Below are 12,674 nucleotides of genomic sequence, written 5' to 3'. Positions count from 1 at the left end.
AATATCCAGTCAGTCATCATCTGGGCATTCACAGCTTTGCTGAAAGCACCTACAAGAAACTGCTTTTATCAACTCTCTGCAAAGTCCTTATCCAGTCCCATCTGACATGGAACATGAGTCTTCCCTTTCAACAGGTAACGCTGGTTTCAAAACCGATGCAATATGACAAGCACATTTAATTTGACATAGCTTTTCTGAACTTGACCCCTACAAATCTATTAAATTTCCCTCTCAAGTAGTTTCCTTTTCTGAGCTATATGGAGATGAAAGTGTGTTGTTCAGGCTACATGCCTGATGAGCATACACACAGATTATTTCACTTGACTACCGTAGCACTTAGGCCCCCTTAGAAACTTGTCCAAGAAAAGCTAACTTGATTGTGTGATAAAATAAAATCTTCTAATTACGCGAAACTCAACCAAACACTTGACTTCAAAAGAAAATCCACAAGGAAGATATACTGATGTTTATATTGTTGTTTCAATGGCACTGCAACATTTTCATTCTTTACAGACTTTACAGTTCTTCTAAAGCACACTGGACTGTAACGCAAAGTTTATTTTTGTAAAAAAATTAATAGAATGAGAAAAAAGTATTATTTTTATGTGGAATGAAATCACTTTTATTTATTCATCTTCCTGTCAGGTATGAAAGAAATCTAGAATAGAACTGTGAGCTTGTTCTGTTTTAATTAATTACAAAATGGTATCCTCCCAAGTAAAATCTAGAAGATTTTACCACAAAAAATAATCCTAATAGATAGAAATAAAGAATTCTAGGAAGAAGAATATGGCTTTTATCCAGTTTTTAGTGATTAGCTGCTAATGGCAATACATCCCTACAACTACTTTACAACCAAGAAGGATCAGGTGCTATACAGTATCAATGTTAATATGCTGACTATTGATACTCCAAGCTGTAGGAAATAGTGCTATAATCTTAGATTGCTACCCAGTTTCTGCAGTTCCTATAACATACATTTGTGAATAATTGCTCAGGGTGAGCATTTGTGCAACGACAATGGAATGTATTTACAGCATGCCAAATGAGACAGTAAAAGTACTGAACTACAAGCTTGGCTCCTGTGGGAGAAGTCAGAGAGAAAATGTACTATTTAAAGTACTCAAATGCATAATTCAGAGACTGAAAAATCATCTTGTGGAAGATTAAAAAAAATAAAAGAAACATTATCAACCAGTGAACAGATATAACAGGTCCTCTTTCTACAGTCACTTGAACTTCTATAAGGATGCCATTTGTCAGTACCAATATAGTACATAAATCTCAGCCTGTCAGTACTCTTCAGGTCTTTGAGCTTACCAAATACACTACAGTTCAATGTCTATCACAAATACATTCTCAGTATTATTTTGTGCCACAGTTAACTTCTCATTGCAGTGAAGACTATAGTTACCAGCTGTCGTGGTTTTAAAGCAGTAACTAAAAAAATTACTTATTTCTTACTGTGAGATATGGATTAGAACAAGAGCAAAACAGGCTTAAAACTTAAAAGGAATAAAGAAAGTTTATTAACAAAACTACAAGAATAAAAACACCAGAATAAACTTCCAGAAAACTCTTTTATCCCCCACTACTTGACCATTCTCTTGTACACGTGACAACACAGAGACAAAAAAAACTTTGGAACTTTGGTGGTTAAAACAGTCCCAATTCCTGCTAGAGTCTTTTCATCAGCCTTTGTAGAGAAACAGAAGTCTTCTTCTGCTAATCTATGGAGTTTCTCACAAGAAATTTATTTCTGTTATAGCTTTCTATTTTTCTGATGTCAGCTGCCTGGAAATCCTGTCATCAGAGTTCACTCCTCCCACTTCACATCACTTTGAGATGTGTATGGGCCATGAGTCTAGGGATGGCATTTTAAGGATGAGATATTCAAAGGCAAAAGTCTTCATCTGTCTCTGTGAGCTTCCCTGGAAACAGTTTTCTCATTGCCCTCAAGGCCTCAAATCTTCGCTTCACTCTGTTCCAACACCTCACTGTATCACAATTACTCTCTCTTTTGCTCAAAATCCACACTTTGAACACTCCATTCCTCCCAATATACTCTGTCATGAATTAAAGGAGTCTTTTTAAACCACTATTGTCCATCTCCATAGCTTAACAAAGATATTTCAGCTTATAAAGCATCTCCTTATTCTCTCTTCCTCATCTAAAACTTAAGTATTTTCTTCACTGTTTTTGGTGGTTTTACGATGTCTTCTTTAAGTTGATTGTCTCTCTCTCTCTGTCTCTCTGGGAAAAAGGAGCAATCTGTACGTTTTATCCAGGTAGTAAAAGAATTAAAGTCTTGGAAAAGCTGCAAGAGTTCATGTCAGTCCAGCACCAGAAACTGAAAACTAAACCAAGCTGGCCGGCTCTGCTTCTCCCCACCGCCCTCTGTGGCCTTGTCCGGCCTGGAGGGGGGGGGAGCCAAGACAGAGCCTTGTAAACTTGTCAGAAGCAGGAAACACAAAGAGAACAAGAGAGCTTTGACTGTACATCTTAAGGGGGTGTTCACAAGTTGACTTCACTTTTTAATGGTCAAAACTGCTGTCAATTCTTAGAAATGACTGACAATTGGTCAGGAGGAAAGACTCCCATCAGCCACCAGCAGCTTCAACTTCCTTAGCTCCCAAAACCATCTTGAAGGTAAAGTCACCCCATGACACCAGTGATGACAGAATTTGGCCCCATCATTTGGCCCTATGGTACAATTACAAGTTATGATTAAGAGAGGCTGAGAAGGCAGATGTCATGGCAGATAAACTCATCTTATCTCTAGAAAATATGAATGTTCCTGCCAGGACAACACTGGGAAACCTGAAACACAGCTGTCTGTCAGGATTCTGATCACTCTTTCAACAGTTTTAGTAGCCAATATTCTACTGGTCAGAGCACAATAAAAAAGTAAGATAAGTGATTCTGTTCATACCATAATCAGAAACAGGCACAGAATGATGTTCATATACATGAATGCAGCATTTCTGAAATCTGTAGAACCTACTGAGTGGATACATACAACTCTACAAATCTTTTGCTATTTTGGAAGAGTCTTCTAGCTTTTACCTTAATCTGGAAATACAGATATGATCTCTTTCCCTTCTGAAAATCAACCACTGACATTATTTTCCAGGTTCCTTTCCAGGAGTTTCCGGGGCATTCTATGCTCAGGGAATTCTGAAGTGTAACTCCTGAGAAACATACTGTTAGAAACTGAAGGCTAAAGCAAAGATGTCATGCTGACAGCTTTCTCCATCCTCCAAAAGCTCCCAGGACTCCAAAACCTTTGCAGGCAGATCCTACCACAGAAAAGAAACCATGTCCCTTGTTGGGACAGTTCAGAACAGTTTTCCTAACAGGATTCTAAAAGATTTATCCAGTCCCATGACCCCATAGTATTCTCTATGGATATTTTTTACCGTGTAGGCCAGAGGAATACATACGCAAGTAAAACTGCATGCATATACAAGCACTATCAGCCTGTATAAAAAGGCTTCTTATTAACTCAACATCAGCTTACTGAAGGTAAAATTGAAGTGAAAAAGTATGAAATGAAATTCACCAGAAATAGCTAATGAAAAAAAAAGTGCAACCCTTAATTTAGTCTGAGATGACACCTGGCTGAAGGAAATCACAAGAAATGCAATGCTGATGCACGTTAGGGAAAAGCTTATGTCACTTGATAATGTCCTCCCAGTAAGGTGGAGCACTCTGTCTTTAAGCTGTCTTTAATCAGTTCAACATTTTTACTTCATTGCATCTTAAAATATACACTCTTATATCCAGTGCTTAAATTTTACTAACAGATCCTAATTTAAAGCTTGAATTCTATGAGGTATCAAACCAAAATTTAAATCCAGTTGAATTTCCTAAGATAATTTCCTAAGATAATAACGTTCAGGTGTACCACATTTTCAACAAGTGGAAAAAAATCGATTTTAGTAATGTTGTTAGGAATATTTTTAAACTGAGAGAATTGTTTTTTAAAACAGGAAAAGGTCTCACAGGCATTTTGAAAAGAGTACTTGCAAAAAATATTTTTGAAGAGTTTTACCAATTTTGCTCATGCAACTTCTGAACTTTAGATCTCTGAAACAGTTGCATAAAATTTTTATGGTTTAAACCCCATTGAGCAGTGGAAATGTTTGGTAATGATATTATCAGGCCATATCTTAATTCAGTAAAAGAAGGGAGAGTTGTTTAAATCTGGCACCATGCTAACTGTACCCAAGGTAAAGTCTCTTGCATATGCTCAAGCCTTCGACTACTAAGGAACAAGGGTTTCTATGATTCTGGGATTTCTTACTGTGCAATCCAAAATGCCAGTTTTCTCAGACCTAGCTTGGGAATCTTCAAAACAGTGTTGTATTTCAGAGCACATAAATTTGCTACCTTAATACTGTAAGGTGCATCCAACAAATGTTAATTACTAATCATTTGAAATATAAGTATTTATAATTTGACAGTGGTTTCCTGCATTATGTTGTTCTACACCACACTGTTTGCAGTATTTTAATTTCAAAATCACAACAAAGAGCTCTTCCATCTTAGGTAGGAATACTTCATTACTGATAAGAAAAATATTTTATTAAGTCTTTTACATATTTATGATTATATTTATCTATCTAGAGGAACTATTGGAACAGGTAAATCAGTGGATAGGGGATGCCACTTAGCTATATTTGAACTGAGCCAAATAAGCTCTATTCAACTACATAGACGTTTCAGAAAAACATTCCATCCTGATTTGGAAACATCAGAAAATGGAGAAATCACAACTGTCTTTGCTAACTTCTTCCAGTGGTTATCAGCCTCATTACTAATAGTTCATTGCTAATTTTATCTGATTTTTATACTGTTTTGTTATATTTTCCTTGGTGGTGCAAGAAAACACACAGCTCCTGGTATTTTTCTCTCTTTGAAGCAACTAACTGATTTTATAATCAAGTTACATACATAGGCTTACCTTCAAATGAAGAATGTCAAAGAGAACTCTCCAGACTGGAATCCTGAAATTCTCTAACTGCCTTTAATAAATTCCAAAAGTGTTAAAAAAAAAAAAGAAAAAAAAAAAAAGTGAGGTCCATAACAATACTGAACAAGACTGAGGCAAGGCCAAGAATGGGCAAAAACTAAGTGAACATGATTTTCTGAAATTGCATGCTCAGACGGGTGCCTAAACAGATGTTAAGAAAATTATTATTTATACATTGCATAATGCTTCTGAAATTCCATATCCACATTATCCATATTAGGCATCCATTTTTAAGATACTGACTTGAAACAAGGAAGAAATAGTATTACTAAGTAAGTATTACAAAGTCTTCCACTGCCCCATGTTCAGCAGGGAAAAATGTTTAGATCTGAGAAAGGAATTGTTATCAATGTAGTGGGAAATAAGGACAATAAGAACTCTCTACACCACATGGAAAACAAAAGATTTTATTCATGTTTCATGCAGAGGAAAAATAGATGGGTCAGAGATACCCTGGCTGTTTATATCTTGTTGGAGGAGATGTCCTCAGCAATTCAGAAACATTGAAATCTTACCAAAAAATGTATCCTTCCTACAAGTGTTTAATACTCAATTATTTTTTCTCTCTGCTTACGGAATATTTCACCCATTGTACTTTAATTTTCTATGTATACAGAAACTGAAGAGCATAGTTTCTGTTTTGATGCAAAAAATTCTAAGTTAAATATAAAAGTCCAATATTCAATCTATACATTTTCAACCCTATGATAAAACACAAAACAATTGCATGGGTTAGTGACGGCAAAACATCTGGGTAGTTTTCAGTTTAGTAAAACATAATGAAAAAATAATTTATATTGTCAGATCTCGAAGACAATAAAAGGTCTTCCATTTTAAAATCAACAAGTGGTAATGTTGTAAATAATGTAAAGAGCACTTGACAGATTATTATCTACTCATCTACACTGAATTCTTCCTAATAATTCAATTTATAAATCAGTACTGTATATTATTATCGTGGGTAATAAGCACCTAATGAGCAACATGGGCTTTAATAGTGCTTTGCTTTACAGTCTTTGAGAAGCTTGGCAGTAACAGAAGAAATGAAAACAAAACACAATGGAGAATTCCTCCTCTTAAGCCACATCTACTTCACAGTCACAAGTGACTTCAGTGAAGTGTTGAGGTATTTTAAGTTAAATAGACCAGAAAATTGTAACTGTCTAGCTATTGCTGCTTGGCTTAATTGAGGCCACTCTTTTACTTCCTTGACAGCAATGCAGACGTGTACCAGAGACTTCTGCTTCATTCCATCCTTATAGTTTCTTTCTTTTCTCCTGTCTTTTATTCTCCCCAAACTGGGAAGCTCAAGGTAAAGTGAGGCATCAAACTAAAGCTTAAAACCTAATGTTTGGTGACACTTGGTGACCCCAAAGATGAATGTTGGTTGATGCATATTTGTTATGCCTGAAGTGTCCAAGTATTTAATAAACAGCTTATGTAGACATATCTGTAAATATCTCCTCTCCAGTACACAATTTTAGTTAAAGCAAGCAGGTGTACTATTGTGGCTTCAATCACTGTCTGAAGACACTTGTGGGTATCATGAGGGGGGGAAAATGTGATATTTAGCTGATGAATTCTATCCAGGAGTCTTAAAGTATTGATTAAGAGAATGAATCAAATAATCTAGGTGAATCCTTCTTTTCACTTAAAAATAGTTTAATTACTAGGAGAGGATTTAAGTCATGGGTGAAGCTGGAATCAAAAACTCTGACATGAGAGGAAAATCAATACAACTGAAAATTAGAAAGAAACGAGGTCCCTGTGCTATATAAGTTTTTGAATCTTCTAAAAAGTAGCCTTAATTCTCAAAACCTTGGCAAATTGCTAATCTGATAAAAGAATTATAAATCTGATCAAGGAATGCTTTAAATGAATAATTTTAATCCCTTTTTGTATACATTTTTCAACATTTCAAAATGAAGTCAATTTGAACTGAAAAATGAAAATTCACATTTAGAAATTTTGAAACAGGATATTTCAATAAGTTAAAACCTTTTTTCCACAATATACTTCTAATGGGAATTTTCAAGACCATTCATTTTCACAAGCAGTGCTGCTCTTGTTGAATAATACTTCAAGTAATGCATTTAATTGAAAAATTCTCAATCAGGCCAAATGGCAATATATACTACTTTCATGATACATAGAAAATGATATAAAAAATAAACACTGTTTGCTTAAACACTCATCAAAATTACCTTACTTGCTATTGTTCTTTGGCTTTTATAGGCATTATTACTCCTCTTATTTATCACTAATAGTACTGGAAAGAAATGTACTTCACCTAATTATGGAAGACAGGAAACTTCAATCTTTGGAATTTTTTTCTCTGCAATGGGACTAGTCAAACTACAAATCAATTATTTTTGCTGGCATATTGTTGACTGCTTTCATAAGAATTATGCTTACAGATCTTGAGTATATCTGTAGCAGGTAGAACCTCCCAAAACACAAGAGATTCTTGAATCCTTTGTTTTTATTTATGCAGGAATGAGAGAGAAACTAATTTAAGAATCCTGCACTGAAATCCTAAGTTAATTTCTGAATGGGTCTCCACAACTGCTATTGTCCTTAATATAAATGTACACTGCTAGCGATGACTTCGCCTCTCTATAAAATTTGCTGTACGATAACTGATGTCTGTCTGATCAGTTAAACTGTTTCCAGCTTCAAAGCAAAGGACTAATACTTTTCCCCTACTAGCTTTTTGCACCTTTTTGCTTCACCTAATTTCTCTTTGCAACCAACTTCATTCACCATTATCATAAAGTCAGTTTCTCTCTTGTGGACAGCAAGCAGAATCACTTTTCTGTTTTACCTTAAATTAACTTCTGCTTCAAGACTTCTCCTCCTAAGACTCCAAAACCTTAAAATGCAGAAAAAATCTTCAAGAAAGAGTGGATTCCATAGGGTTATTTCCAGGCTCTGCCATTTTACGGCAATGGTTATAATGTTACAGGAAGACCCTGTATTTCTTTCTGAAGTTTTACTTATTACATTATGCATATATATATATATAAATACATATATATTTAAGTATATATATATATATACACACACACACATATATAAAAAAATATATAGGTATGCTGGACACATTCTTCATACAAAATATAGGGGGACAAGAGCTGGCTGCATAATTTATTTTATAGTGAGATATTTGCTGTTAAAAAGAAAGCTTTCAATGGAATTAAAAGTCAAATATTTAATGGTAAATGGGTAACTTCATAGAGAGATATTGTATCTTAATGAATAATGACCTATAAACTCATCACTTTATGGAACTGGTATTTGCAATATATACTGAAATAAAAATATACATTTGATAATTTTTGTTTTGCAGCTCAAAATTTAGGAAATGTTAGATTAAAACCATAAAAATAATAAATCAGTTATGCCATCAATCATAAAACTAAATAATTTCAATATTCCTTTTTATGTGCAAAATATTACTCCCATTTCAATGAATAGCATAAGCTGAAGCTTCTATAAAAATATTTATAGCAAAATACAGCATGAATTTATAATTACATTTAATCAGTTTTAGAAAGATGCATCCAGTACTTAGACATTGTAAAATTATTTAGAATTAGTCAATTTTACCTCAGTTACTGCTGAAGTAACAAAAAGCATGATGCAATAGACCTTTGTGACCTGAATGGCATATTTGCTCTCATCTACATAAAGCCCTGTAAATAACCTACAGGTTGTTAGTCATTACTTAACTCAGCATCCAAAATGCTCATTTAACTCTTCCATATTAATACAATATGCACAGAATACTTGAATTAACCATTAACAACAAGATGCATTTTAAGCTATGTAAGGAAGAGTTACAGAAAAAAATTTTGACTTCCCATGTAAGAACCTTCTTAGAATTCCCTCCACAGAACATACAAACCCCTCTGAAGGAACTCAAAAGTCTTTAATGGATTGTCTTGGGACAGATCAGCAAAGCAGAATTCAGTATCTAACATAAGGTGCTTCCTGGGCCATTGGTGTAGTAAAGCATGAGGCAAGATATGAAATTACTCCATTGTTTTCATTCATCTTCTTTCAGTTGGCAGTCACACTGGCTTCCTTCTGACGTAGTCTTTCTTTCTGTTAAAGGAAAAAAGAGTTTTATTATAATTATTGTCTATAATTTTCCATCTCCTCTTGTGTTCCCATGATCATTTGGTCTAGAAGACAGAGAAATAAGTCACAGTTCCAGTTTTCTTTAATTAAAAAATGCTTGGAATGCTCAAAGAAGGTTTAAAACTTCAAAACACATTACTTACTGTAGAAAAGCCAAGTTTGTTTTCATTACACACTTGTCAAATACTGTGTACCTTTAAAAACACATCTGTGAAGACCAGTGCAGCTAGAGAAAACCAGATACATTTCAAACCCACGCATCTCTAATACCTTCTCATATCTGGAATGGTTTCTGCTGACATAAAGGCTCTAATTTAGCATTAGCTAGATGATCTTTCTTAATTACCTCTTCCCAGGCGAGGGTAGTCATTCATTATCTCTGCTGCCTGATCCACAACTGATATGCTCTGCTGGGAATGGAAATAATACCCTGATTCCTTCATGTACATTTCCTTCCCTTGGTCTCTTACCTTCTAGAGTTTGAGAAATGCTTGTCTAACCTATGTGTCTTGCACACAGACAAAGAAAGGATTTATATACAATGCAAATTATTAGATTTCTTACTCTGTTGTATTGAAAACACTGGTGTACAACAAGGAATAAAATGGGGATTTAATCCCTTTTACCAGTATTCCACAGACAACAAGATTTTTAAGGTTTTGAGAAAACCAGATACTCCAACCATTGGACAAATACATGCAGTGAAGCATGGAAGAAAATACAAGAGACTACAGTGGAAGGGAAGAAAAAAACACAAAAGCAGCTCTTTTTGTTACCAAAAATAGCAGAGCCATGCCTAGGTACAATTGAACTAAATGTTAAACATAACTGTTGACTACCGCAGGACATAAGCTTTAACATTTCTCCTTGGGAAGAAAATCACTCGCTGCATTCAAATTAAAAATACTACGCTCTCCAATAACAGTAGAAACCAGCCATCATTCTGAATGACAAGAATGGTCTCACAAAGCCCCTTTGGAATGTCATACTAAAAACCAGATCATACCAGGCTAGCTGTAGGATTGATTTTCTTCGTTTCAACTTTCTTCTCTGCAGTTAACTTGCTCACTGATTGCTGAGCCACTTTAATTCTGAAACACAGAAAAGGCATCATTAGATTCGATGAAATGAAAGAGTTCTAGCTCTACTTGGTATATACTTTGTAAGAAGCCTCAACAGTAACTTTTGTTTTAGGCACATTAGCCTGAAAAAACTGCTTACTATTCAAAGGCACTTAATAAACTACCAAAAGTAGATCAAAGTACATTTTCAAATAGAGAAAATCAAAAGCAAAAGGACAGCTTGTCTGTATTGCTCCCTGAAAATGTCATCAGGAAAATAATTTCTCTGTTCTTGCAGGGTCTGGATTTTATGGAGTATCTTTCCTACCAAAAAAGCTGTGCTATCAAGGCAAAAAGATCCTCCTCTGAAAGAAAGAACTCTATCTGGCTTCATTTGTCATACATATAGGATATGCTATTTTAGCAGGCCATTTGCCAAGCTACACATTATATTTCCTCTGAAAACCTTGAAATGAAAGCATCTGCCAGTTTTTAATTGATGTTTTCTGTGTTGCTTTAGATGGAATTGACTAACCAGCCTCACTGATGTGACAATAGGAGGTACAAGAACTTCTTGTCTCAGGGCAGTTAAAGCTCTCTTATGTACAGCTACAGACTAGGGTGCCAAAAGTACTGTAGAGACAAGGGGAAAGAAGAACACATCTGATTCCTCTGCTTCTTGCCTTCTGCTCTCAGGGTCTTGCATATAGAACCCTTCCTTCTGTGGGGATTTAACAGGAAAAACTCAATGAGGAGTTTAATCAGGAGGAAAAGGAGAAACAGAGAATTAAAGGAACAGGGACTTGACTCTTGTATGGACAGGAAAGTGCATAGGAAATTACATGCTGAACAGTGATAAAAAGGAAAGACAATTCTAGGCTCCTAATAGAGGATCTGCTAAGTGCCTCTATAATACTGATGGTACCTACAGCTACTTTATAATTCTATATGCAAAATGCAAAAGGAAGGAGGTTGGGAGTGAATTTTTACAAGCAAGGAGAAATCAGCAAATCAATTTTCAGTAATGTACACCAAGTCAGTCTTTTACTAGAAGCAACACATTTCTTGGCACTCTTGAACTGAAAAATTCTACTTTCTTCTCCTATTTAACTTCTTCCACTGGCAGAAATAATTGCTATGGCCAGTGAAAAAGTATTTAAAATACCATGTCCAGTTCAAACCACTTTTGACACACTCAATTTTTGAGGAATTTTGGAAGAAAAGCAAAAAGGAAAGTGGATTATAGCTGCAATTACTGATGTGTACTTCCTTGCTGTAACAATAGCAGCAAGCTGGATTCTTTCTAAAATACACAACACATTCATAAGTTCATTACTGTCTTTATCTATGTTGGAAATGTTATCAGTGTTGGAAACAAAAAATTTCTTCTCTACATATTTTAGAAGCATCTCCTGGATAATTCATGGTGTTTTCTTACTTTCCAGTGCTGAAGAATAGGAGGAAACAGTTACACTACTTTCAACTAAACTTATTTTCAGCACTGTTTAGCTTCAGCATTGATTCAAGCTGTAACTACACCCTCAAATACACAGTATGAGATTATTATTCTGTACATTTTTTAAATACAGCTGGTGTATTTTTAGACCTTAATTAGCGTTCCCTGTTTCCACATGTAAACAACTACGTGACAACACACCATTCCATCTTTTTATTTTTGCTAATCTGCACAGTTTACTTCTTATGCTGGATGACTGCACCCACTGGACAGCAGGCCATTCCTCACAGCTACAGTGTTTATGCAAAGATTATGATGGATTTCAAGACAGTCTTCAGGCTCAGCAGAATCACACCAAGTGATCAGCTCTTCCCTATTTTGAGCACACTTTCTATTTGATCACATTCTCTTTGGTCCTAGAAGTGTTTTCAAATGTCTGGAGTCCACACTTTCATCCAAAGGGAGAATTACAGGGATTACAAACTTTTAGACTTAAAAAGAAAATTATGCCTGTCACTATTATAGGCTTAGTTCTGTATATTTTATGACATATTTTCACTACTTCTAGGAAACCTGAATTTTTAAAAATAGAATGAAAGATGGGGACAAATTTTAAGCAGGGCCTATTGTAAAAGGAAAAAGGGTAATGGTTTTAAATTTAAAGGTCAGTTTAGATTAGTTATAAGGAAGAAGGTTTTTACAATGAGGGTGATGAAACAGAATCAAGCCCTGAGACGGAGGGCCACAATCTACAGTTCACAGTGACAAGGACAGTTTTGGACAGAGAGGACTGGAGACGAGAAGGGATGACAGAGTAACTGAACCACAACACAAGAGACAGGGGTGACTGCACACTTGAGCAGCTTGTCCAGAGAGGCTGTGGAGTCTCCCTCACTGGAAATATCCATGAACTGTCTGGACACAATCCTGTGCCATGTGCTCCTGGATCACCCTGCTTGAGCAGGGAGGTTGGACCAGG

At 35.3% G+C, this 12,674-nt stretch overlaps 1 protein-coding gene across 3 annotated transcripts in view; it reads right to left on the bottom strand.

Annotated features, from left to right (window-relative positions):
- Positions 1-1,506: 1,506 nt before the first annotated feature.
- FMN1 (formin 1) overlaps positions 1,507-12,674 on the bottom strand; it is a 183,540-nt gene continuing 172,372 nt past the window's right edge. For all 3 annotated transcript variants that reach the window (XM_088057470.1, XM_088057471.1, XM_005520340.3), the window contains 2 exons: positions 10,185-10,269; positions 1,507-9,142 (listed from right to left, as the gene is read on the bottom strand). In XM_088057470.1, the coding sequence (XP_087913596.1) occupies positions 9,098-9,142; positions 10,185-10,269 (130 nt within the window). In that variant the 3' untranslated portion in view covers positions 1,507-9,097. The remainder of the gene's footprint in view (positions 9,143-10,184; positions 10,270-12,674) is intronic.

The sequence above is a fragment of the Pseudopodoces humilis genome, chromosome 7, assembly GCF_049639895.1.
Source record: "Pseudopodoces humilis isolate 2021_Gansu_Grassland_sample_001 chromosome 7, ASM4963989v1, whole genome shotgun sequence".
In the NCBI taxonomy this organism is placed as follows: domain Eukaryota; kingdom Metazoa; phylum Chordata; class Aves; order Passeriformes; family Paridae; genus Pseudopodoces; species Pseudopodoces humilis.
Note: the sequence above shows the minus strand (reverse complement) of the source record. Positions and strands in the feature narration are given on the sequence as shown.